General features: G+C 42.2%; 1 protein-coding gene across 1 annotated transcript; it reads left to right on the forward strand.

The window, feature by feature from the left end:
• Window positions 1–10,907: 10,907 nt before the first annotated feature.
• Window positions 10,908–27,916, forward strand: LOC122755898 (acidic mammalian chitinase). The gene is made up of 11 exons (XM_044004831.1): window positions 10,908–10,932; window positions 14,206–14,235; window positions 15,870–16,071; window positions 16,744–16,800; window positions 18,739–18,904; window positions 20,599–20,723; window positions 22,487–22,610; window positions 24,206–24,391; window positions 25,402–25,521; window positions 25,632–25,773; window positions 27,642–27,916. The coding sequence occupies exons 1-11, from the start codon at window positions 10,908–10,910 to the stop codon at window positions 27,914–27,916; spliced, it is 1,452 nt and encodes a 483-aa protein (XP_043860766.1).
• Window positions 27,917–27,969: the final 53 nt, after the last annotated feature.

Here is a 27,969-nt window from a genome sequence, read left to right on the forward strand (position 1 = left end):
AAAAAAAAAAAAAAAGTAAAATTGGACTTATGAAAAAGGAGTTACAAAATCTCACTGAAGAAAATAATTCCTTAAAAATTAGAATGGGGCAAGTGGAAGTTAATTATTCTATGAGACATGAAGAAACAACAAAATAAAATCAAAAGAACGAAAAAATAGAATGAAATGTGAAAAATCTCATTGTAACAGCAACTGACCTTGAAAATAGATTGAGGAAAGATAATTTAAGAATTATCAGACTCCCATGATTGAAAAAGAGCTTAAGCATCATCTTTCAAGAAATTATCAAGGAAAATCATTCTTATATTCTAGAACCAGAGAGTAAAAGATAAATAAAAAGAATCTACTAATCACCTGAAAGAGATTCCAAAATGAAAACTCATAGGTATATTGTAACCAAATTCCAGAGTTCCTAGGAGAAAATACTTCAAAGCAGCCTGAAGAAAAAATATCATGGATCCACAGTCAGAACACAAGATTTAGCAGCTTCTATATTAAAGGGTCAGAGGGCTTGGAATATGATATTCTAGAGGCAAAGGAGCAAGAATTGCAGCCAATAATCACCTACTCAGCTAAGTATAATACTTCAGGGGCAAAAATGGATCTTCAATGAAATTGGGGCGTTTCAAGCATTTGTTAAGAAAAAAACAAAGCCGAATTGAAAATTTAGCATCCAAACATGTCTTGAGAGAAGCATAAAAAGGTAAACAGGAAAAACAAATCATATGGGATTCAATAAAGTTAAACTATTTGCATTCCTACACGGGAAGATGATAGTTATAATTCCTAAGAACTTTATCATTATTAGGCAAGCTAGAAGGCATATTCATAGACATAGGACACAGGTATGAGTTAATTATGATGGGATGCTATCTTAAAAAATTAAATTAAGGAGTTAGATGAATGCACTGGGAGAAGGGGAAAGAGAGAAGTAGAATGGGGTAAATTATCTCACATAAAAGAGGCACAAAAGAGCTTGTATAGTAGAAGGGAAAATGGGAGATGGGGGGAGGGGAGTGCTTAAACCTTAGTCTCATTGGAATTAATTCAAAGGGGGAATAACATACACAGTCAGTTAAGTATAGAAATCTACCTTACTCTATAGGAACATTGGAGGACAAGTGGGTAAGAGAAGGGGGTGGGGTGCTGATAGAAGGGAGGGTGAACTGAAGGAGGCAGTAGTCAGAAGCAAAACATTTTTGAGGATGGACACAGTAAAAGGAGAGAGAATGATATATACAGTGGGGGGCAACACAGTAATCATAACTGTGAAAAGATTTACAGCAAGTTTCTCTGATAAAGGCCTCATTTCTCAAATATGTAGAGAACTTAGTCAAATTTATAAGAATGCAAATCATTTCCTAATTGATAAATGGTCAAGAGATATGAAGAGGGAGTTTTCAGACAAAAATCAAAGCTCTCTAGAGTCATTTGAAAAAAAAAATGCTCTAAATCACTATTGATTAGAGAAATTCAAATAAAATGCCTGAGGTACCACCCCACACCTGTCAGATTGGCTAATATGACAGAAAATGGAAATGACAAATGTTAGAGAAGCTGTGGGGAAAATCAGATACGAATGCACTGTTGGTGGAGTTGTGAACTGATCCAACTATTCTGGAGAGCAATTTGGAACTATGCCCAAAAGGCTATAAAACCATGCATACACTTTGACCCAGCAATACCTCAACTAGATCTGTATCTCAAAGAGATGCAAAACAAAAAGGAAAAGGACCTTTATGTACAAAAATATTTATAGTAGTTCTTTTTGTGGTGGCAAAGAATCAGAAAGTGAGGGGATACCCATCAATCAGGGAATGGCTGAATAAATTGTGGTATGATTGTGATAGAATACCATTGTGGTATAAAAATGATGAGCAGGATGCTTTCAGAAGAACCTGGAAAGACTTATATGAACTGATGTAAAGTGAAATAAGCAGAATCAGGAGAATTCATTACTAAAGCAATATTGCATGTGTGGTAAAAAGTTTTAACAGTCGGTTAGATAATGGAGAGATACCAGTTTTTCTTAGGACCACCCTTTTAGGGAGGAGACCAACAGCATGAGCTACGCACACCAGTCCACCTGCGACACAGGTCAGATTGCCTGCTGAGCACTCGACTTCCGGGGTGCGAGTTTAAAAGGCAAGGAGAGAATGGAAGTGGGGGCTTTTTTCCTGCTCCGCTGGTCTCCTGGCTGCGCTGCACAGACAGACGCAGACTGGAGTTTGACTCGGCCCGGCTCTCGGTTAACAGCACACGCTTGACTCGGTCTCTCGCCCCAAAGGTGGCCTTCCGCTTTTGGTGAGTTTTATATAGAATATAGACTAAGACTAGACTTAAGACGATTTGTATTGTATTTCTACTTTCCTATCCCTCTAATCAACATCACCTTGTGACTACCATACAATAAAAGGTCTTTCTAGAAAACTAGAAGCTTCTTCCATTTACTAGTCTAGGAGATAAATTAAGGGAAAGGTTAAGTAGGGTAGATTTATGATCTAATATCCAATTTTAATCTCACACATGGTAATCAATTGTTAATGACTTCGCTATTCTCAGTAATACAATGATCGAAGACTTCCAAAGCTCTTAAGATTAAAAATGCTATTTGACTCCGGAAAAAGAACTGAAGTTTTCTGAATGGAGATTGAAACATAATTTTTTAAAAACTTTATCTTTCTTAGGTTTGAGTTTTGCTTTGGCATTTTCTTTCACAACATGAATAATATGGAAATATGTTTTGCATGACTGCACATGTATAACCTATATTGAATTGCTTGCCTTTTCAATGAGGAGGGAAGGAAGAGAGGGAAGGAGTTGATTTGGAACTCAAAATTTGAAAATTTATGTGTAATTGGGGGAAATAAAATATTAAATAGAAATAATTCTTTTTTTGAATTTAAAAAGTAAAAAAAAAAGAAGACAAAGATGAAGGGAAGTGGGTCAGGCTCAACTCAGAAACATCTGCATGGCCAAGGATGTTGCCAAAATGCCTGTTTTTCTGACTTAATTTTTCTGACAGGCTGCTGTCCTGAGGCTACATACTTCTTGTACTTATATGTTCCCGTTTTGTTTTGACGTCTTGGCATGGGCTGGTGGATATACTATTTTCCTTACTGACTCACCTTCATCAAACACCCTGTTTCAGTTCATCTTCCTAGATCACACCCATCCCCAACATCTCACAATGCTGAGCTCTTTTTCTATCCCAATTGAAACATTTTATGTGTTAGTGATCCCCTCCAACTTCCTGTCAAATATCAATTTGATAAGTATGCTAGCCAGAGGCTTGCTCAAGCCAGCTCAAATTGGCTCTGATTTTTAAATTTTCAGTGTAAGCATTTACACCTCAAAAAATCCAAAAAAGGCTATAATTCAGGGCTTGATTTGATTTTTTGTTGGTTGTCTAGATTTAAAAGTGATAAAAATATGTTATTAACACAAATTAAACTTAAGAAAGTGTTCGGGGGCAGCTAGGTGGCACAGTGGATAGAGCACCAGCCCTGGATTCAGGAGGACCTGAGTTCAAATCTGGCCTCAGACACTTGACACTTACTAGCTGTGTGACCCTGGGCAAGTCACTTGACCCCCACTGCCCCGCAAAAAAAAAAAAAAAAAAGAGAAAGTGTTCTGTAGTTTTGGAGAGCCAGTAGTTAAACATGTATTATTTACATCCTTGATGATAGTATGCCTTCATCTAATTCACCAAAATGGGCTTTTATAGAATGAGACCAAAGACAGACTCATCCCCTGAGAAAGTCCATCCCAGGATGTTACAGTGGAAAGAGCATAGGCTAGAAGCAGAGGACTTGGGTTCAATCTAGTTTCCTTCATTGAATAGCTGTGTGATTTTGAGCAAGGTATTATATCTTGCTAGATGTCAGTTTATTCATTTTTCAAATGAGTTAGTTGGACTAAATGACCTCCAGGAATCCTTCCAGCTCTATATGCATGATTTATGATATCCTTCCAGAATGACATCCGACCTATGAGATTTAAAATTGGATACTAGAGCATTAATTTCCCCTCTTTAACCTTTCCCTTAATTTATCTCCCAGACTAGTAAATGGAAGAAGCTTCTGGTTTTCTAGTTAGAGTTTTATTGTGTGGTAGTTACCAGGTGATATTGATTAGAGGGATAGGAAAGTAGAAATACAAACAAATCATCTTAAGTCTAAGCTTAGTCTCTATTCCGTATAAAACTCACCAAAAGCCCAAGGCCACCTTTGGGGAGGAGAGCTGCTAACGGCGAGCCGGGCCACGTCCAACTCCAGTCAGCAGCACAGTCATCGGACCAGGAGAGCAGGAAAGAGAGCCCACTTCCGTTCTCTCCTTGCCTTTTAAGCTCGCACCCCGGAAGTGGAGTGCTTAGCAGCCGGGCTGGCGTGAGTAGCCCATGCATGGCCGTCGGTCTCCTCCCCCAAAGGGTGGTCCTTTAAAAAACTGGCGTCTTTCCGTATTCACTAACCGACTGTTAAAAAACTTTTTACCACAAACCACTAATCACCATTTGGGGGAGAGATGATGAATCAACCCATTCTGATTCTACATTACTTTACTATTATCTAGAGCTCAGCTGTCTTTTCAACACACTCTTTTCAACAAGGATGTGTGTGTGTGAGAGAGACAGAGACAGAGAGATAGACACATGGAGTCACACAGAGACAGACAGAAAGAGAGAGGGTGGTCAATGAAGGGAGGGAAGGAGGGAAGGCAGAGAGGGAGACAGAGACAGAAAGAGAGAAACAGAGAGAGGCAGAGAAAGAGACAAAAGATAGAAAGACAGAAACAGAGAGACACACAGTCACACGGAGACAGACAGAAAGAGAGGTGGGGATAGATGAGGGGAGGGAAGGAGGGAGGGTAGAGAGGGAGAGAGACAGAGACAGAAAATGAGAGAGAGAGAGAGAGAGAGAGAGAGAGAAAGAGTCCTGTGTCCCAAGGGCATCCTGGGAATAAGTCCAGGCATTTGTGGAAAGTGGGAGGTGGAAAATCTCTCCATTTCCTCTCCTGATTGCCTTCCTGCCTGAGAAGCCAGTCACAGTATCCTCCAAGATGCACTGACTCCCACCACTTCCATTCACGCAATAGGCTTTCAGCCTGCAGCCTAAGCAGATGATAAGAGGATCTGTTAAAACTTTAGTTGTGATAGAAGACAAAACTTGGTGTGACTACATCACCAGATGAGCACAGGGAGGTAAACAGCCTTGTCTTCTGGGATAATTCATAGCTCTTCCTCCCTCTTGAAATGATTGTCTCTCATATACTTTTCTTCCTCTTCTATATATGTTGTATCCCCCCAGGCAAAATGTAAATTCCCTTAGGGCAGGAGCAGTTTCATTTTTTGTCTTTGTATTCCTGAAATCCAGCTCAGTGCCTTAATAAATGTTCTGTGAATTGAACTGAAATTGGGTTGGATCAGCAAAGTGAAGTCCTGCAAAAGTGTGTATACCAGGGTTGGGATCTCATTTAAGAATTCAAAAGAAGATAGCATGAATGGTAAGTAGAAAGACAGATAGATCGATGGACAAACAGAGCCCATATGAGATAGGTAGAGAGATCGTAAAGAGCTATACAGGAAATGAGATAGTGAAACAGATCAATAGATTGATATGTAAGTGGAGAGATAGAGATAATGAGATAGCAAAAGATAGATTAATAGATAATAGATTGACATTGAAGTAGATAGTGAATTGGCTAGAGATATATAGTGAGATAGGATAAGATAGATTAATAGATGATTGATAGATAAATGAATAGCTAGAGAGATAGAGAGCTATTTGTGAGACAATGAAATAGTGAAATAGATTAATATGTAAGTGGATAGATAGTAAGAGTTAAGAGAGAGAGAGAGAGAGAGAGAGAGAGAGAATTTAGCATTTATTAAGTACTGAGTATGCACAAGCCTCTGTGTAAGTGCTGGGCATATGATATGAGCAAGCAGGACAAGCTTTATCTCAAGATTCTAGTAAGTGAAACCAATAAAGTAATATAAGGGAGGGGAATGTGTGTTCAAGGCATGGGGTGGGTAGGGCTGCAAAGTGACTTGGAGTCCTGGTTCTAAGCAATAGAAAGCCGAAGCTCACCTGTCAGAGCCTGTTACCATGGGAAGAGTCCAAGGTTGCTGGACAGGGAATGTCATACAGGCAACATGGTACATTGAAGGGCTGCTTCCCTGCAGGGGTGCTCCAAATCACACTTGGGATCCAGGAGGTAGCCTATCATACTACAGTCAGCGGCCCCTGATGAAGTTAGAAAAGCTGATGGCTAGCAATCTCAGCTTTAAGTGGAGAGGGGAGACCTCAAAAGTTGAGTATGGCTACAGGTGCCACCACTCCTGACCTCTAGGACTTTATCGATGCCCCCACCAATCCCAACTCAGATGTAGAAAAATCTCTTGAGGGAACATCTTTTCCCCTTAGTTCGAATTAGACAAGATTAGAATCTTTCAAGGGCAGCTAGATGATGTAGTGGATAGATTGCTGGGTCTGCAGGTAGGAAGTTCTGAGTTCAAATCCAATCTCTGACACTTACTAGTTGTGTGACCCTGGGCAAGACACAACTCCATTTGCCTCAGTTTCTTCAAATGTAAAATGCACTAGAGAAGGAAATAGCAAACCACTCTAGTATCTTTGCCCTAAGAAAACCAAATTGGGGTCAAAATACTTGGACATAACTAAAATGACTATTACAAATGTAATAGAAAGTAAATACAAAACCACAGAAATAAATGTTTATAGAGTGTAGATTTCTTATCACATTTGAACTAACAATGAGTCATAGATTGTCTTGGCTGGTACAGTTCATGGGGCATCATGCCATGGTTTCTCTTCCTTGGTTCAACCTTTTCTCTAGTATGCACTAAGAGATAGATTCTAGGTAATGAGCAATGACTTTGTAATTGTCAGAGCAATCTAAACTCCATATAATGTCCATGAGGAGACAACTCTTTGGCGTGATTGTTTTATAATCATTGTAGTTCAAGGGTTCTTAACCCTTTTTGTCTCATTGATTCCCCTTTGGCAGTAGGGTGAATGAAGCATAAGGCTCCCTTCTCGGCTAAAAAGCATTTCTTTTTTTGTTGTTGTTTTGGGGGGGGGGTTGTTTTTTCAGGGCAATGAGGGTTAAGTGATTTGCCCAGGGTCACACAGCTAGTAAGCGTTAAGCGTTAAGGCCAGATTTGAACTCAGGTCCTCCGGAATCCAGGGCCGAGGCTTTATCCACTGAGCCACCTAGCTGTCCCCTCATAAGCATTTCTTAATGTCTCCTACCTGCAGGGCACTGAGATAAGCATCAGAGATACAAAGAAAGGCAAAAGATGGTCCCTGCCCTCTAGGAGCAGGGATGGGTGAGATAAGATGCAAGCAACTGCATACAAACAATCTACAAAAAAGATAAATTGGACGTAATCAACAGAGGGAAGGCCCATGGGGAAAGGCTTCTCCAGAAATGAAATATATTGAGCTACAGGTATCAATTATTTTTTAAGTTCATGAACAATAAGTCAAGAACCCTCGAGTTCAGGGGATAAGTAGACATTTTTAGTCTCCTCGGATTTCCAAAGGAAATATTAGGATATTGTCTGGGAGATAGGTGGTAGTCCATGGGGCATCTGGCATCAAGATCACCTTAGCATGGTCTGTGGTGACTTTCTAGGGAGAAAGAGAGCCATAGATGTGTTACAAGAGGTTAGGGGGGCAGCTAGGTGGCGCAGTGGATAGAGCACCGGCCCTGGATTCAGGAGGACCTGAGTTCAAATCCGGCCTCGGACACTTATCACTTACTGGCTGTGTGACCCTGGGCAAGTCACTTAACCCCAATTGCCTCGCCAAAAAAAAAAAAAAAAAAAAAGAGGTTAGGAAGCCCTGGCGAAAGCCCTGGAGGACAGGGCCATCACCAGCCAGGACAGCTAACTCCAACCTCCTTCCCTCAGTGTGGGGAAACACAATCACACAGTTGTTCCTTCTCAACTCAGCTCTGTTCCAGCCGCTATGTTCCAGCTGAATCCCTCCATTGGGCAGTTTCCTATACAACAAGCAGTCCAGTCATTATCAGTCATGTGTCAGATAATTCTGCAATACCCCTCCAGTGGAAAGGGCTGTTGATTAGGCACTAGGACTCAGTCAAGACAATATCCTCTTGAGGATTTGATTGAAGGGAGGAAGACTGTGACCAAATCAGGATCCAACTGAATGTATGTTTGTTTGTTTGTTTGTTTTTTGGCCAGGCAATGAGGGTTAAGTGACTTGCCCAGGGTCACATAGCTAGTAAGTGTCAAGTGTCTGAGGCTGGATTTGAACTCAGGTCCTCTTGAATTCAGGGCTGGTGCTTTATCCACTGCACCACCTAGCTGCCCCCTGATCCAGCTGAATGTAAACCAAGACCTGTCAATTCCAGCTTTTCTTCAGAGCAACAAAATCCAAGGAATTGATAGGAAAATTGAAAACTATTCTCAGAAGGGAAAATCGAGGCCAGAAGTTCAGTGGCTAAAAAAAAAAAAAAAGACAGTTAATAGATAGTGTTGACTCTTTGTTAGACTCAATCTGACTCCGCAGAGATAGGCACAAGGTATTCCAAAATTCTTAGTGGAGTTTTAAGCTTAAAGCTGCACTAAGACTTTTGGGACACCTTGTTATGTTCCTAGCTGCCACCTGGCACTATTAGGTTGAATGATTATGGACTAGGTCTTTCATGTCCTCTCCTAACCCAGCTGTGCCAATAAGGTCCTGAGCTTGGATGGCAAAGGATGGTAAAATAAACCTAGATATATTCAAGGAGGAAAAAGTTTTCTGTGGAGGATTGATCTTCAACATATAGCTGGAGCCTTCTGAAAAACCCTACTGCTAGAGGGGCAGTCTGCCCTGGCCTTACAAGGACCCAGACTCCAAGAGGCTCCAAGGTGCATAAAATTGATCAGTGCAAATGATTGGCTCTCTGCTCCCAGGGTTATCTCCCATTGTTAATAAATTGCCACCCTGTCTTATAGACCTATCTCCTGTGAAGTCAATTATGGGTATGACCAATTCCCCAAACCCTATAAAGGAAGTCAGCCAGTGAACGTTTATTAAGTATCTATCATGTGCCAGGTTCTGTGGTAAGAAGTGGGAAGACAACGACAATTACACAGTCCATGCCCACAGGGATGGTAATCCTGAGCCCACGTGCTCCACCTGTGGGACTTCACTCAGATGCAATCACCCTGTGAATCCCTGTTTGGATCAGCTGGCCAGACTATACATTACATGATGGCAAAGAGAACATTACACTACTAGGCAATTCCAAATGAGTGGTATAAAGAATAAGTGCTAGGAAAGTGGAGCTGAACTGAGCCTGGAAGAATAGGCAGTGTTTAAACGGGTAGAGAGAAGTGAGAGAGGGTACTTGAGGCAAGGGGGAAAGCATGGGCAAAGCTAGGAAAGTGCAGATTGTATTTGGGGAATCATTTTTACTAGGGCAGAGGATAGATTTTAACTAGCAATTCTGGCATCTAGGGTAGAGACCACAGAACGAACTTGGAGCAAGAAACCCAAAAAGCAATAACAGCCCACTGTGTTACTGATAAGTACTTACCTGGGGGTATAGCTTTGGAAGAAGGGAAGAGGTAGCACCATCTATTAGCTTCCTAGTTTAACTCATTATTTCTGTTAAGCATGTCATATGTGTGTTAGGTTTTTTTATATATGTCATCTATAAAACTGTATTTCAACATAATCAGGTGTTTCTATCTATTGAAAGAATACAAGTACTCTCTAAGTTTTGGTACCTTGGGACAAAGTCCTGGCCACCCTGCCACAATTATGGTCTGAGTGAACAAAGCACCAGCCCTGGATTCAGGAGGACCTGAGTTCAAATCCAGCCTCAGACACTCAATACTTACTAGCTGTGTGACCCTGGGCAAGTCACTTAACCCTCATTGCCTCACCAAAAACAAAAACAAAAACAAAAAACAAAAAATGTTTAACAATTATGGTCTGGGGGCAGCTAGGTGGCACAGTGGATAAAGCATCGGCCCTGGATTCAGGAGTACCTGAGTTCAAATCCAGCCTCAGACACTTGACACTCACTAGCTGTGTGACCCTGGGCAAGTCACTTAACCCCCCATTGCCCTGCCCCCCCCCAAAAAAACCTAACTAACAATTATGGTCTGAGCAGAGGAAAATAACAAGGAATCAAGTTGGGGAGTTGGGTTGAAATTCTTTTTAGACATTAAATTAATTTTATTATATTATAAATATGAACAGAATAAGAGATTATTTTCATCACTATTTGCCATCATTTATTGAAAATAGATTCTTTGCTAAACCCATAGAAAATTAGGGGACCCTCATGACCTCCACTTTGAGAACCAGAGATCTCTAGATAGAGTTATCACAAAATTATGACTTGAAGTTATTCCAAAGAACAGATTTATATACAGTTCTTAGAAGTTAATGGAGTCAGTCCCTAGAGGAGAAAGGACTCCCTTGACCTTCAACTAGACAAATTAAGACTAAATAATTACACATAGAGAAATCATTTTATTAATCTAATGACTACTTTCCAAGGTGGTGGTTGCTTCTACGGTGAGTGGAACGTGCTTTTATTCCAGGCATGTAAAGTACACAGCACAGACCCAACTAAACTCCCTCTCCAAAGTAAGCTTATCAGCTCTGGAAGCTGCCCAAAGAGCTATTAAGCTGATCCTTCCATGGCTCCAACACCACTGTCCTTTGAAGGGGCCACTACATTCTATTCCCTTTATTATGTGGAGATGGGGGGAGGTCTGTTGATTTACTGATTAGCCACATGAACTTCCGGGTTAGATGCCCCTCACACACACTTAGGAGACCTCCTGATAAGACTTGGGTCAGGGGGGGTATAAAAGTCGGAGACCAAGCCCTGCTAGACCAGTACAGACGGCAGCCATGGCAAAGCCCATCATCCTCACTGGTGAGTCGATGCTCTAAGGGGAAACTCAATCCCTGGTGACTTTCTTCCTTATCTTTTATTTCTGGGTCCTTTGTAAAAACTCACTAGTTTTGGGGGCAGCTAGATAGTGCAGTGGATAGAGCACCGGCCCTGGAGTCAGGAGGACCTGAGTTCAAATCCAGCCTCAGACACTTAACACTTACTAGCTGTGTGACCTTGGGCAAGTCACTTAACCCCAATTGCCTCTTTAAAAAAAAAACTCACTAGTTTTTATAATAGGTTCAGAGATTTAGAGCTAGAAGGAGACTATCGAGTTCAGCCTCTTATTTTTACAAATGAGGAAACTGAAGGATGGGGGGGTTAAGTGACTTGCCCAAGGGTCACACACCTGGGAAGTGTCTGAGGTGGGATCTGAATCCAGTTCTTCCTGTCTATTTTAACATCATCGTGTTTTATGTTCTTCCATTCCACCTCCGATACCTTCACAACCTGCCTGACATAAGCTCCCCTGGACCTCAGTTTACTCATCTGTAAAATGGAAGGGGTGGGGGCAGCAAGGTGGCGCAGTGGATAAAGCACCAACCCTAGGTTCGGGGGCACCTGAGTTCAAATCTGGCCTCAGACACTTGACACTTACTAGCTGTGTGACCCTGGGAAAGTCATTTAACCCTCATTGCCCTGCAAAAAAAAAATTGGAAGGGGTAGAGGTTCTTAACTTGGAGTCCATAAATTTGTGAGATACATGTGTGTACATACACATATACATATAAACATGAGGGTTTTATCTATCATATATAAAACTATTTCAATATAACTGATCACAATATAATTGATAATTTGTATATCCACACATATGTCATGTTATATGTGTTTCATATAACTCGATTTTGATAAATTGATAATAGCTATGTACTTATACATATGTGATATATGTTACATTGTGTAGTATGTAACTACATTTCAATATAATTGACTTCCTCTGTAATTATTCATTTGGGGGCGAGGGGGTTAAAATTATTTTATGAAAGGGCCCATGAGTATCACCAGACTCCAAAGGGGCCCATGACCCAAGAAGGTTTAGAACCTCTGTTCTACACTGTAAGCTCCTCAAGAGTAGCACCTGCCTCATTTTTGTCTGTGTCTCCAGTGTCTGGCCCAGTGCTTGCAATCAATTCACCAACAAGCATTTCCTAAGCACTTACTGTTGTGCCAAGCCTTGTGCTGGGCGATGAGACAGAAATAAAAATGCAACAACCCCTGCCCTGGAGGAGTTATTGTAAACAGTTAATAAATGCTCGTTGTGTTGAAATGAATTAAATGACATTTGAGGTCCTGAAATGTCGTCCTCACCCAACTTCTGGTTTTCTTGCTCCCATAACTGGATTTCTATACTGGTCTCAAGACCTCATCTCTCTTTGCCCCCAATGTTGACCCAGCCATATCTTGGGGTGACTTGTTGGCCCTACCTCCCACCTCCTTCTTTACTTATCTCTGTTGGTTTTTCCTATTTCTCCAACCCTTGCTCCTTCCTCTTGATTTCTCTTCATCTTATTTACCAAATCAATTACAACAGCTAGGAAAAGAAAAGGAAAGTTGAAAAGTAAAAGTTTGTGTAGTAGAGAAGGGTCCAGGATGATGTATTTGTTCAGCTCTGCATCATCCTTAAGTGAAAGCCAGACAGTGAAAACAAGTCAATTGTGTACACACACACACACACACACACACACACACACACACACACACTGCACTTTTTGCAGTCTGACTTCTCTTTGACATTCTATTCGGACTCCTTTGGTTACATGCACCATGGCATTTGCACTGTTCCAGCAGTCACTTGAAAGACTCCATTCAGCACCTTCTCCTCGGACAAATTGGACCTGATGGGAATCAGCTGAATGATTGGTCCCAGGCCAAGGTAGATGATGGGTAGAGGGAAAGGATGATTCTGCACAGAGACTCTGTGTGGTCTGGACAATATCCTGGGGAACCCTGGACAATATCCTGGGGAAGCCTGGACAATAGCTCTCTCATGGACAGCAAGCTTCTGCCCCCCCCCCATCCTCACCCCAATCTGAGCTCCTACAGAGTCTGTCTCTGACATGGGAAGGAGAGATCTGAAGCTTCACTAAGTGAGCCCTAGAATCCAGATGCTTCTACAGGATGTCCCTGCTATACTCTGCCCAAGGAAGGAGACACACGTGAGGGAGGTCTTCAATGATGCAAATGTTTCCTGTAAGAGGGATTAACCTTATTCAAGTTGGCTCCAGAGGACAGAACCAGGGGTCTTGGGCAGAAAAGTCAGAGAGGTAGATTTTGGCTGAATCTAAGGAAAGTCTTCTTTACATTTAGAGCTATCCAAAAGTGGAAAGGGCTGCTTTAGAAAGCAACCACCACCATGACAACAAAGCATTTATATAGTACTTTATATATGTTATCTCCTTTGATCCTCACAACAAGCCTGTCTTAGATCATTATATTACTGAGAATAGCTAAATCATTCACAGTTGATCATTGTACAATCTCTGCTGTTACTATATACAATGGTCTCTGGTTCTGCTCACTTCACTTTGCATCAGTTCACGTAGGTCTTTCCAGGTTTTTCTGAAAGCATCCTCATCATTTCTTCTAACACGATAGTTTTCCATCATGATCATATACTACAACTTGTGTGGCCATTCCCCATTTTACAGATGAGCAAACTTAAGAGGATAAATGACCATCCCAGGGTTACACAGCTCGTATACATCTGAAGCAGAATTTGAACTCAACTCTTCCTTACCTCAAGTCCAACACTCTATCCACTGATCCATCTAGCTGAAATAGTAGGGTTTCCTTCCCTGGGAGACCCCTAATAGAAGCTGGATGACCATTCGTCAGGGATCATACAGAGAGAACTCCTGTATATGTTCGGCCTGGTGGTCTCCAAGGTCCCTTCCTATTTTGGAATCCTATGATTCTGTGGGAGAGCAGCCTATAGAGTGAGAACATCTGTGTGAGTGAGATCTCACCACCCTGACTTCTGTGTGCCTCACTTTGGGTTTCACCCTTTGGCACACCATATTCTTAGCTTCCCTGAAAATCCACTTAAAACACCATGACTCAGATTGACCCCTAAGAACTCACAAGACAGGGGGCATGAAAACCATTAGAACAAAAAAGAATATTCCCTGATAGAATATAAGCTCCTTGAAAGCAGGGACTATGACATTTCTGTTGCATCCTTGGGACCCAATAGAGTGCCTGTTATGTATTAAGTACTTAATAAATGTTTGATTGATTTTTTTTCTTCTCTAGGTCTGGCCCTGGTGCTGCTTGCTCAACTGGGTAAGTCACAGGCTCCTGCTTCCGCACTCCTCACCCTAAACATACACACTTGTTTTTATAAGATCCTCATAGACCTAGCCAATTCTCAAATATACAAAGAGCAGCTAGTTGGCATGGTGGATAGAGTGCTGGGCCTGGATTCTGGAAGATCTGAGTTCAAGTCCAGTTTCAGACAATTATTGTGTGACCCTGAGCAAGTCATTTAATATCTGTCTCAGTTTATTCCATTGTAAAATGTAATAAAGGTATAATAATGTCACCTGCCTCCCAGGGTAGTTGTAAGGATCAAATGAGATAATATTTGTATAATGTTTGCCACCTAGTAGTCACTTTATTTGTTTGTTTACTTATTTATTTATTTGTGGGGCAATTCGGGTTAAATGACTTGCCCAGGGTCACACAGCTAGTAAGTTTCAAGTGTCTGAGGCCAGATTTGAACTCAGGTCCTCCTGAATCCAGGGCCAGTGCTCTATCCACTGCACCACCTAACTGCCCCTCTAGTAGGCACTTTATAATTGGTAGCTATTATTGTTGTTATTCCATCATTTCAGTCGTATCCAACTCTTTGTGACCCCATCTGGGCTTTTCTTGGCAAAGATACTGCAATGGTTTGCCATTTCTTTCTCTAACTTATTTTACAGATGTGGAAACTGAGGCAAATAGGGCTAAGTGACTTGCCCAGGGTCACACAGCTAGGAAGTGTCTGAAAGCAAATTTGATCTCAGGTCTTCCTGACCTCAATCCCTGCACTCTATACACTATGGTGCCCCCTACATGCCCTTAGCTATTATTAACTGAAGATAATTTCTTTGTATATTATATAGGTCATTATGGGAACTCACATAATTTTAGTAGCTGGAGCTAACCTGATTCAAAGTAGTCACTCTATTATCACATTTCCATGACCAGGTGGAAACGACTGTGGGATAAAACATTGCTCAGGCTTCTCCCCCAAACCACTGCCCTCCACTAGATCACTGAGAACAACTGCTTGTAATCCCACCGAGCATTCCATTTGCCTATAGGACAATTAGCTTTGAGCCAGGAAGGACTGAGTTCGATTCTTGCCTGAGATGCTTCCTAACTGTGTGACCTTGGACAAGTTACTTGAATTCTTTCAGCCTCAGTTTTCCCATCTGTAAATAGGCATCATAATCTTATCTACTTCAGGGTTTTATCTACAACAGGGTTGGTGTGAGGATCAAATGAAATAATATGTGTAAATATATGTGATATGTGTAAAACAAACCATAAAGTGTTCTATAAGTGCTAGTTGTTATTGTTATTATTATAAACTCCACTTAAGTGCCACCTCCTATATGATAACTGACCACCCTCTATTCTCTCACCCCCACTTATTAGTGACCTGCTATACTCCAAAATTACTTTATATCCAGTTTGTATCTATATATACTGTGTTTACCTGTGTATATGTTGTTTCCCCCAAAAGAATGGAAGCTTCTTGAGTGCAGGGACTCTCATTTTTTGTCACTGTTTTGCTAGTGTCTGACACATGATAGGTACTTAATAAGTATTCGTTGGATGAATGAATGAATGAGGGAGTGAATGAATGAATGAATGAGCAGGCTCTGCTGCTGTCACTCCCCATGACATTTGCTCCTTGCTGCCAACAGGCTCTACCTACCATCTGACATGTTACTTCACCAACTGGGCCCAGTACAGGCCAGGCCTGGGGCGTTTCAAGCCAGAGAACATTGACCCCTGCCTCTGTACTCACTTGATCTATGCTTTTGCTGGGATGAGCAACAATGAGATCACCACAATCGAATGGAATGATGTGACTCTATACAAATCCTTCAATGGCTTGAAAAACAAGTAAGGAAGGGGGAAAGACAGCAGGTGCTGTACCTAGAGTCAGGAAGACCTGAGTTCAAATCTAACTTCAGATACTGTGTGACCTTGGGCAAGTCACTTAATCTATGTATGCCTCAGTTTTCTCAATTGTAAAATGAGGATAATAACACAACCTACCTCAAATAGTTGTTTTAAGGATCAAATGAGATAACTATAGAGCACTTAGCATGGTACCTGGCACATAGTAGGTACTTAATAAGTGCTTATTCCTTGCCATTCCGTTCCATTCCCCACTGGCCTAGAAATCTCCCATTCACCACAGAAGTTCCCTCCCACACTAAGATTTGCAATTTCCTCTGATGGAACAGAAGCTGTACATCCTCTCCCAATGAGACAGCTAGGTTTTTAAATTAGATGCATGGGAGGTAAGCAAAAAGATTCTGGTAGTACTTTCTGTTTTCAAAAATAAATGCACTGTAGCCTCCCAAGAGGCCAGAGGACACTCACTGACCATGTTCACATCACAAGGAACATGTAAATAAATGGAGGACAACTCCCTCCACATCCTTGGCACCTCATCAGGTCTGCTTCAGGGACCGACCATCCTGTTGAGCCACCCAACCAATCTCTCTCACTATGAGAAACTAGTAAATGCAAGTAGGCTTAAATATTCTGTCTTTGTTCTCTTTATAGGAACAGTGAGCTGAAGACTCTCCTGGCCATTGGAGGCTGGAACTTTGGAACTGCACCGTAAGTCCAGCATCAGAACTGACATCCAAGACATCTAAGAGCCTCTTATTGAGCAGGGAGGTGCTTTGCAGAGAGGTTAGGTCAAATTTCACCCTGCCCTGAGGGATCTTACAGCATAAGACTGACAGCATAACTGAGATACCAAAAGGCCAAGATTAAAAGACATACATTAAATAAGTAAATAGAGCAGAAATCATCTGAAGCAAAGACATTCTTCCTTGGGATTCATTCTAGGAGATTTTTACTGACCTAGGAGATAGGGAATGAGGTCCTAATCTCAGCTGTGACATTAACCAGCAACGCAACCTGGAAAAACTCACCCTTTCTAAATCTCAGGTTTCTTCTTCTGAAAAATGAGTGTTTGGCACTTTGGTGTCTGAGATCTCTTCCAGTTCTGACATTCAATAAGTATTGAAGGGGGCAGCTAGGTGGTGGAGTGGATAGAGCACCGGCCCTGGAGTCAGGAGTACCTGAGTTCAAATCTGGCCTCAGATACTTAACACTTACTAGCTGTGTGACCCTGGGCAAGTCACTTAACCCCAATTGCCTCACTAAAAAATAAATAAATAAAATTAAATAAAATTAAAAAATAAGTATAGAGGTACAAAAACGGGACTCTCACTCTCCTAGACCACAGCTGGGACACTGTGTTTAGCTCTAGGTATCCCATTAGGGACGAGCCCCAGAGCACATCCAAAGGAGGGTGATCAGGATGGAGTAGGTACTCCTAGACCATGACATATGAGGACCTGTTAAATAAATTGTTCCTGGACAAGTAGTGATTTAGGGGAGCCATGATAACCATCTTCCAATATTTAAAGGGTTATTGTGTGAAGGAAGTATATTTATTCCACTTGGTTTTGAATGGTAGAACTAGAAGCAATGGGCAGAAATGCAAAAATGTAGATTTTGACTCAATAGAAAGAAAAACTGTGTCCCCCCTCCCCTCCAAAATAGAGCTATGCAGAAGTAAAATGCTTCAAAAATTGCTTCAAAGGGTAGTGAGTCTGTCACTGGAAGTACTCTAGTGGAGGAGGATATTCTAGAAGAGATTCCTGCTTAGGCAGGGGTGACATTAGATAACTTCTGGGGTGCCTTCCAATTCTGAGACTCTGATTTCTAAGGATCTGGTTAGAACATGATCCCACAACACGAACACTGAGGATCTGGTGTAATTGTATTCACCTAACAGAATCAGTGTATTGGATAGAGGAGTGAATGATAAGGAAATTATAGAGGCTCCCTATTTAAGGGGTTACCATTTACCTCCAATGAGTTGGGGAAGCTATAGGAACTCAGAAACTATTTGAATGAAGGTAGAAAATGATTAATTAGAACAGGAGAGAGTTATTCACATTAAATACATCTAGGAAGAAGGATTAAAAGGGGGAAGGGAGGTCTATGTAAAGGGACCACTAAGTTTATATGAGTAGATAGAGCTGAAGTTACAGGACTAAGAAAACGGGAGTAGGGAACTCATCAGGGGTGGGATGCACTTAAGGGATTTGAAGCAAATAGTGAAGAATTTGGACTTGTTAAACCATAAAGGAGAATAGTACATTGACCCCCAAAGGGAAATCAGAGTCTAGATATGAAATGACTAAATGGATATTAAAAAGGGGAGTTGGCGTCTAGAAATATTGGGAAGATTAAAAACAGGCTTTGGGAATAGAGAAGATGGAAGGAGCGAAGAGCATTGAAGAGGGGCTGATCATCAAACCTTTGTGGAGGTTTCTAGCCTGAGAATCAGGGATAATCACATAGTTTTACTCTGATGACCCAAGAAAGGACCATGCTTTCTGGTTTCAAAGGGTGAGCTGGAGACAGGCACAGTCTGAGATGTCTTGTGGACAGTCACTCAGAAAGGTGAAGAAGTCCACAAAAATATGTGATCTGCATATGAATTTCCTGACTTCATCTTCTTTCCATCTCCTTCAGATTCACTACCATGGTTTCCACTCCTGAGAACCGCCAGACTTTTATTAACTCGGTCATCAAATTCCTGCGCCAGTATGAGTTTGATGGGCTGGACTTTGACTGGGAGTACCCTGGCTCTCGTGGTAGCCCTCCTCAGGACAAGAACCTCTTCACCGTCCTGGTCAAGGTGAGCCGGACACATCTCGTGATTTCCCTTCCTGCTCCTTCCATCATCTGACTCACACTGAGCCCTAGCTCTCTCCAGATGATACACCTTGGCCACCTTTCCAGCACTGGCTGCACCTTCACTCATTCCCTCCAATTCATTGGCGTAGCGCTTCCCATGGCCACTTCTAGCTTCTCTCTCTACCACCAGCATTCGGTAACCTTTCCTCCTTTGAAGTTCATTCAGTCTATATTTATTATCCAGTTAGGATTCTGGTGACTATTGGCTACCAACCTCCAGGACACTTCCTTTCTTTCCTCAATGAATTAAGTGCCTAGCTCACAATCTTTCACTCCTCCCCAACTTAGGCCCTCATTCTAGGGGACTTCGATATATATGCTTCAACTCTCCCAAATAACCGAACATCCCAGTTATTCAACGTGCTCATTTCCCATGACCTACTCCTCCATCCCACCTCAGCCAAACAGAAAGGTCATCATACCCTTGATCTTGCCCTCACTTACAAATGTACCACCTCCGTGTTCATTAACTCTGGAATGCCCTTATCCAACCACAATCTATTAGCTTTCCCTCTAATATCAAACTCTGCTCTTCTTCCACACCATGACCTCCATTCCCTCAGCTCCTCAGTTCTCTCCCAGGCCATCGCCCCTGCATTAAGCATTCTCTCCTCTTTTCCCCATCTGGACTCTTTGGAATCAGTTCAGCTCTATACTGTCTTCTTCTCTTGAGTCCCTTGACCCTGTACCGTATCTACTGCCTTCACTACTATATATCTGCTGTGGAATAAAGATGGAGAAAAGCATACAACAGTGATAACTGAATCCACTAAAAATATTTGTTGCCTAATCTCAGCTGAGCCCTCACTGCTGCTTGCAAGCCTTTTAGGCACTTGCTAATTAATTCACCATCTCACTCACCACAGACATGATCTTCCATCTCCCATCTCTGGACTCTTTTTTTTTGTTATGTTTTGTTTTTGTTTGTTTGGTGAGGCAATTGAGGTTAAGTGACTTGCCTAGGGTCACACAACTAGTAATTGTTAAGTGTCTGAGGCCAGATTTGAACTCAGGTCCTCCTGAATCCAGGGTTGGTGCTCTAGCCACTGCACCACCCAGCTGCCCCCCATCTCTGTACTCTTGCGTATGCTGTGCCCCATGCCTAGAACAGCCTCCCTCCTCATCTCAGCATCATGGAATCCCTGTCTCCCTTAAAGGTTCAGCTCAATTGCCAACACTTCCAAGAGACCTTTCATGATTTCCTCAGTTGTTAGTACTTTTCACACTCCCCAAATTACTTTACATTTATCTGGTACACATTTTGTATTTATTTAACTATGTACACGTTCTTCCCTTCACCATCAGCTCTCGAATTGAATGTAAGCTTCCTGAGGACAGAGACTGTTTCATTTTGGGTTTTTTATCCCTGATGCCTGAGATTTAATAAATGCTTGGCGATCCCTGAGGTGCCTTGCAATCAAACAAGCAACAAGTATTTACGAAGTGATTACTAGGTGCCGGACATCATGCTGGGAACCAAGGAGAGATCTATCTTCCCATAACCCTATGAACTGAATGGAATTGGTGATGTACCCTGAAAGGTCATCAATGGAAGGGCCTAGTTGAGTCCAGAGAGCAGCCAAAGAAGTCTAACTTTGGGCCACTATCCACTTACTCTCTTCTGCTCACCCATAGGAAATGCGTGAGGCCTTTGAGGAGGAAGCCAAGCAGATCAACAAACCCAGGCTGCTGGTCACTGCTGCTGTGGCTGCCGGCATCTCCAACATCGAGTCTGGCTACGACATTCCCCAGCTCTCTCAGTGAGTACTGCACTTTGTCCTCCAAGCATCTCTCTGGGGATCACTGTCACTTGTGTTGGGACAGCCAATTGTGAGGTCTGTCTTACTTCTCAGAAGACTGCAGGAAAGGTTCCCGATTTCCTACTTATCCCACGACTCCTTGAAATCTGGCCTTTGCTTCTATCCCTCCAGTGAAATTTGGCTTCACCATTAACAATGACCTTGACTGCAAACTTTAATAGTCTTTACAATCCCCAGTGTCCCCTGCACCTAAGTACTGTGCTTAGCATAGAGGAGCCATTTAATAAATGCTTATTGATGCGAAAATCCTCGGCGTTTCTTAAGTATTTGATGTTGTTGACTACTCCCTCCTTCCTGTAATTCTCCCCTCCCATGTTCTTTTCACTCTCCTGGTTCTCTTACTATTTCTTTGCCTGCTCTGTCTTATTGGCTTAGTGCATCCTCATCTTCCTACCCCTTAAGTAAAAATATCCTCCAAGGTTCAGTCCTTGACTCTTTTCTCTTCTTTCTTTATTCTTTATTTTTTTAATTTTTTTATTATTTTTATTTTTTAAATTTTTTTCTTTATTCTTCTTTCTTTCTTTATTCTTCCATCTCATCCACTCCCTAATGTCAAATTATTACCGCTGTACACATAACTGTTCGATTTATCTATCCAACCCCGATATTTCCTTTGATTTTCAGCCCTTTGGTGTCAAACTGCTGCCTGGATATTCCTTCAATACCAAAACTAAACTCACAATCCTTCCCCCAAAACCTGCATATCTTCCCAACTTCCTTCTTTCTACCTAGATCCTCCCAGTCGCTCTGGTTCATAAACCTTGGAGTTATCTCTGACTCCTCTCTCTATCTCTCATCCCTCACATCTAATCACTTTCCAAGTCTTGGCATTTTTATCTCAACAATTTCTATCCTCCCTTTCTATTCACTCAGCCTCTACCCTAATTTATGCCTTTGTTACCATTAGCCTCCTAACCAACCTCTCTGCCACCAATCCATCCTTTATACTTCTTCCTCATCTCGTACCTAAACACATCACTCTTCTGCTCAGTAACTTGTTACAAAAAGACAGTTTGGGAGTACAACTGGTTCCCCTTTCTGGTCAGCAAATCTTGGGACTTTTCAAACAAATGGCCCACAGATAAGCGGTGTGGAGGGATTTCTTTGCATGGATAGTTAAGGAAATTTGTTCCTTAAAAATTATAAAAAAATGGGGCAGCTAGGTGGCGCAGTGGATAAGCACCGGCCCTGGATTCAGGAGTACCTGAGTTCGAATCTGGCCTCAGACCCTTGACACTTACTAGCTGTGTGACCCTGGGCAAGTCACTTAACCCCCATTGCCCCGCAAAAAAAAAAAAAAAATTATAAAAAAAGAAAGAGATCAAAGTCCATGCCTGTGGTTTAAAGCCCTCCAGAGCCTGGGTCCAACTTGCTTTTCCAGGTTAATTTCCCACTACTTCTCTTTATCCATCCTGCATTCTAGCCAAACTACAAAAACAACCAGCTTTCCCCCACTTTGCTGTTTCCACACATTTTCACATTTTCACCGGAATGCCTCTCCACCTCTTATCTGTTGAAATCTTTTCTCTTCCTTCAGAGCTCAGCCCTGGTATCATCTCTTCCCTAAACCTTCCCTGATTTCCCCAGTTGAAAGGACAAAGTAATAGCTCTTATTTAACAGAATTGAATTGAATAGCAGGCTGTCCCAGGCAAGGAAATAAATAACCCCTAGAAACCACCATTCATTCTGTTCTCCACACCAGGTATCTGGACTTCATCCATGTCATGACCTACGACCTCCATGGCTCCTGGGAGGGCTACACTGGAGAGAACAGTCCCCTGTACAAAAACCCCAGAGATACTGGCAGCAATGCCTACCTCAATGTGGTGAGTGAGGCCCCCACATAGAAGATCCCCAATTTGGGGCGCAAAATGCACTGTTGATTCAACTATCTGCGGGGCAGCTAGGTGGCGCAGTGGATAAAGCACTGGCCCTGGATTCAGAAGGACCTGAGTTCAAATCCGGCCTCAGACACTTGACACTTACTAGCTGTGTGACCCTGGGCAAGTCACTTAACCCTCATTGCCCTGCAAAAAAAAAAAAAAATGGATGATTCAACTATCTGATCAATTAATCAATCAATTGATATGCCAGGGTAATGGATAGATTCATTAGTAATTAACTATGCAATGTCAATCTTACTATTTGACTTACTTCTTACAATCTTACTACTACTCGTGACCAACATTACTCCTGCTATTACTGGAGTCAGCTAAGTGACACAGTAGATAGAGCACTGGGCCTGGAATCAGGGAGACCTGAGATGAAATCCAGCCTCAGGCTCTAAGACACTGTGGAACCTTAAGCAAGTCACTTAACCTCTGTTTGCCTCAATTTCCTCTACTATAAAAAGGGGATAATAAGAGCAACTACCTTGCAGGGATTGTTGTGAGGATCGAATGAGATAATATTTGTAAAGCTCTTAGCTCAGTACCTGCTATAGTAGGTGCTATATAAATGCTTCCTCCCTCTGAACTAGGGAAAGGGAAGAAAGGGTTTATACAGTGCCTACAACGTGCCAGCCATTGTACTAAGTGCTCTGCAAATATATAAGCATTTAACAGCAACTACAACTGTGCCAGTCACTGTGCTAAGTGTTCTACAAATAAGATCTCATTTAATGCTACTACTGCTACTACTAATTTATGTTTATATAGGGTTTGAAGTTCCACAAAGCACTTCATGTATCTACTTTGATAATTTGACTGTGGCAGGTAGAGCAGTCAACTAATAAAGAATCTGCCTCCTGGATGGAATCAAAGTTCATTCATCCATTCGTTTATTCAATAACCACTTGTTAAACAATCTCTTCTGTGTGAGGTATTGTGTCAAATGCTGAGGAAGACAGAAAAATAAATAAAACAAAAATCTCTTTGAGGGCAGATTCTCAAAAACCATGCAACCTCAAAGAAAAGACATTTCTTTATTCATTATATTACAATTAATTGTAATTAATTATAGTTATTGGTTCTAACTAAATATCATTAACTATTATACAGAACATAATATAACATACCCAAGAGAGGGACAAACTGCTCTTCCTAACAGACCCCCTCACTCTAGCCACAGGGCAAACATTCATTATGGAATTTTCTAAATCTATAGAGTCATAACAACTCCCAGGCCAAAACCTATATCCCAGTTGTTATTAACTAGGAGTAATCAGGGAATGCTTCAAGAAAGAAGAAGGGGGGGGCAGCTAGGTGGCACAGTGGACAGAGCACAGGCCCTGGAGTCAGGAGGACCTGAGTTCAAATCTGGCCTCAGACACTTGATACTTACTAGCTGTGTGACCCTGGGCAAGTCACTTAACCCCAATTGCCTCACCAAAAGAAAAAAGAAAAAAAAGAAATTAAGAAAGAAGAGGGATTTGAACTGGGTCTTGAAGGATGGGCCAAGTTGAAATGTGTTTCCATTGCAGGATTATGCCATGAACTACTGGAAAAACAATGGCGCCCCAGCTGAGAAGCTCATTGTTGGATTCCCATCTTATGGACACACCTTCATCCTGAGCAATCCTTCTGAAACTGGCATTGGTGCTCCTACTTCTGGCCCTGGTCCTGCTGGGCCCTACACCAGGCAGTCTGGCTTCTGGGCTTACTATGAGGTAGGTGTCTAGAAGTTGTTAAAAAAAAAAAAAAAGGCAGGGTGTGGGGCGGGTGGGCAGGGTAGAAGACTACTGTTGACCGTTCTCCTTGTGAACAGAAGTGTAAAGGGTTGCATATTCTCGATGAGGCTTTGCCTTCTTACTCTATACCAATTTCCTATCTTTCAAAGCAGAAAGTATAAGGGAAATATCATAGAGCTAGAGCTAGAAGGGACTCCAGAGGCCACCTAGACCAATCTCTTCATTTTAGAAGTAAGAAAAACTAAGAATCATGTGAATTCTTCAGGTCACACAGAGAGTAAATGTCAGAGGCTAGATTTGAACCTGACTTCTCTTTCTCCAGAGCCAGCTCGCTTTCCACAGTACCACACTACCTCCTGTTCTTCTTTTTACCTTAGAAGGGTAATTGGAAGGCCAGGAAAATTTGACTTTTAGATGGACCCTTAGCCAGGCCGCAGAGAATATCTGAAACTCTCATCTGGAGACTGTGGGAAAGCAAACATTCGTCATGAAATCTTTATAAATCTATAGAATCCTAAAATCGGCCAGGCCATACCTTACATCTCACTTGTTGTTGTCATAGAATCATAGAATGTTCCACTTGAAAGGGATCTTGGAGATCATCTGTCTAGACTAAGGGTTCTTAATCTTAATCTTTTTTGTACTATAAACATCTTTTGGCAAGGGGTAATGCAAGTCACTGAAGGAAATGCTAAGTTTCAGTTAGAGATTAATGAAAACAAAAATGTAATTTTTCCCACCCCAAATTCATGGACCCCCTGAAATATCCCAGGTTAAGAACTTCTAACCTAGACTAATCCCCTTCTCTACATCTTCCAATATCCTTATAATTGCTGAAAATAAATGATCTAAAATTTTGTAAGGAATTAGAATCCCAATGTAAGGTGTTCACGGATAGGATCACATGCTTTCCCCTTGAAGTCATTTTCACTCAATGCCTTTCCTGAAAACTTTTCTCAACCTCTCGCCCCGTCATTTTCTTTTCTCAGATCTGTCCCTTCCTGAAGGATGGCGCTACTCAGGTGTGGGAGGCTTCTGAGGACGTCCCCTATGCTTACAAAGGAAACGAGTGGGTTGGTTATGACAACCGCAAGAGCTTCCAAATCAAGGTAGAGTAATTCTCTGGACTCCCTTGAATCAGTTCATCCCTATTTATAGCCCAAAGCCTTGGGAGAACCCAAGATTGGGCCTGGAGCTGACAACTACCCTGTCCCCACAGGCTGAGTGGCTGAAGAAGAATAACTTTGGAGGAGCCATGGTCTGGGCCATTGACTTGGATGACTTCACTGGGACTTTCTGCAACCAAGGAAAATTCCCCCTGATCAACACCTTGAAGAATGCCCTGGGTCTGGAGAGTGCAAGTGAGTGGGAGCTGCAGATGTGCCCAGGATCCCAAATACCCCTTCTCCACTTCCCACAGTCCATAAAACAGGAAAGAGAAATCAAATAATCAACTGCCAAAAGCCTATCCTCACGCTCCCGAGAATCGGCGACTCCCATCTGCGCTTGTCCTTGCGTTGCAATGTCAAGAGCACACCTTGCAGTGAAAGTGGAAATCAGCAATGGAGTAGGAGGGGAAATGGGCAGATTTATTGATTTTGGACAGGTTAAAGCCAGAGGGGTGGACCATCATGGCTTGGGTTTATGGGCCCACAAACCTAGAGCTAGAAGGGACCTTCAGCATCATCTAATTCAACCCCTTTATATTACAGATGGAAAAAAAAAAAAAACAACTGAGGCCCAAGGAGAAAGAACAGTGGCTTTGCAGTCAAAGGTCTTAGCCTTTAGCCTTTAAATACCTGCTTGACTCTGGGAAAGTCAGTTAACTTCCCTGGGCCTCAATTTTCTCCTCTGCAAAATGAGGGAGTTGGAACAGCTGGGTTCTTCTTGTTACTTTTCAGTTGTGTCTGACTCTTGATGACCATATTTTGGGGTTTTCTTGGCAAAGACACTGGGGCAGTTTGCCATTTCCTTCTCCAGCTCATTTTGCAGATGAGGAAACTGAGGCAAACAGGGTTAAGTGACTTGTCTAGTGTCACAGAGCTAGTAAGTGTCTGAGGTCAGATTTGAACTCATGAAGAGGAGGCTTCCTGATTCCAAGTTAGATTCTTAAGTCCTTTCGCCCTCTAAATTTATGATCCTGGATGGTGTAAACATGACTTGCGGGCAGCTAGGTGGCGCAGTGGATAAAGCACCGGCCCTGGATTCAGGAGAACCTGAGTTCAAATCCGGCCTCAGACACTTGACACTTACTAGCTGTGTGACCCTGGGCAAGTCACTTAACCCCCATTGCCCTGCAAAAAAAGAAAAAAAAAACATGACTTGCTCAAAGTATAAAGCTTTACAAAGAACTTTTCTTGTGTAACAACAAGATGATGAGGTGGCAAGAATACTAGATTTAGCATCATAAAAACTGGGTTCAAATCTAGAATCTACCACTGGGGAAAATCACTTACATTCCCTGAACCTTGGGAGTCTCATTTACAGAACAAGGAGGTAAGACTGCGTGGCCTTTCTGGTCCCTTCCAGCTCTAAATTTTGTCTCCCATGAGTTCTGTGAGGTAAGCAGGACAAATACTATTCAAATATCATTAGCGGGGGCAGCTAGATGGTGCAGTGGATAGAGTACTGGCCCTGGAGTCAGGAAAACCTGAGTTCAAATCCAGCCTCAGACATGTAACATGTATTAGCTGTGTGACCCTAGTCAAGTCACTTAACCCCAATTGCCTAACCAAAACAATAAAAATTAAAAACTATCATTAGCCATAAGATACACCATAAATAATCTTATTTTCATAGTAATGGGATCACGGCTCAGGAGTTGGAAGGAATATCAGAGGCCATTTAGTTCAGCCGCTTCATTTTACAGAGGAGGAAATAAATTCTATACCCAAGGTGACGCAGAGAGCATCAGAAGACAGGATTCGAACAAAGGTCCTCCTTCTCCAGAGTCAGTGAATGTCCCCTTCAGCCACACTACCGAACTGTGATGCTTTCAGTATATCATCTTTGCCTTTTATATGTCATTATCCTTACAATCACTTTTATATAGAAAGTGCAATTGTTTACAAGTCAGGAAACTGAGGCTCAGATAGGTTATAAGTGACTCTCTTAAGGTCACAGAACTGAAGTTCAAATCTAGATAACTATCGGACACTTAAACCTCTCCTGCCCCAGTGCTATGAGCTTGTGTTAAGACTACAGTGATTTTCTCCTCTTATGTTCCAAGGCTGTACTGCCCCCGCTCAACCTATTGCTCCAATCACATCAGCTCCCAGCAGCGGCGGAAGTGGTAGTGCTGGAGGGAACAGCGGTTCTGGGAGCAGCGGTTCTGGGAGCAGCTCTGGAGGCAGCGGATTCTGTGCAGGCAAAGCCAATGGTCTCTACCCTGTGGCCAGTAACAGGAATGCCTTCTGGCACTGTTTGAACGGCAACACCTACGAGCAGTACTGCCAGGCCGGCCTTGTCTTTGACCCCAGCTGTGAGTGCTGCAACTGGGCGTGAACTTGACCTTCCTTTCCCTTTTCCATTCTCCTGACTCAATACGCTTTGCTTAT

This window comes from Dromiciops gliroides, chromosome 4 (assembly GCF_019393635.1).
Source record: "Dromiciops gliroides isolate mDroGli1 chromosome 4, mDroGli1.pri, whole genome shotgun sequence".
Taxonomy (NCBI): Eukaryota; Metazoa; Chordata; class Mammalia; order Microbiotheria; family Microbiotheriidae; genus Dromiciops; species Dromiciops gliroides.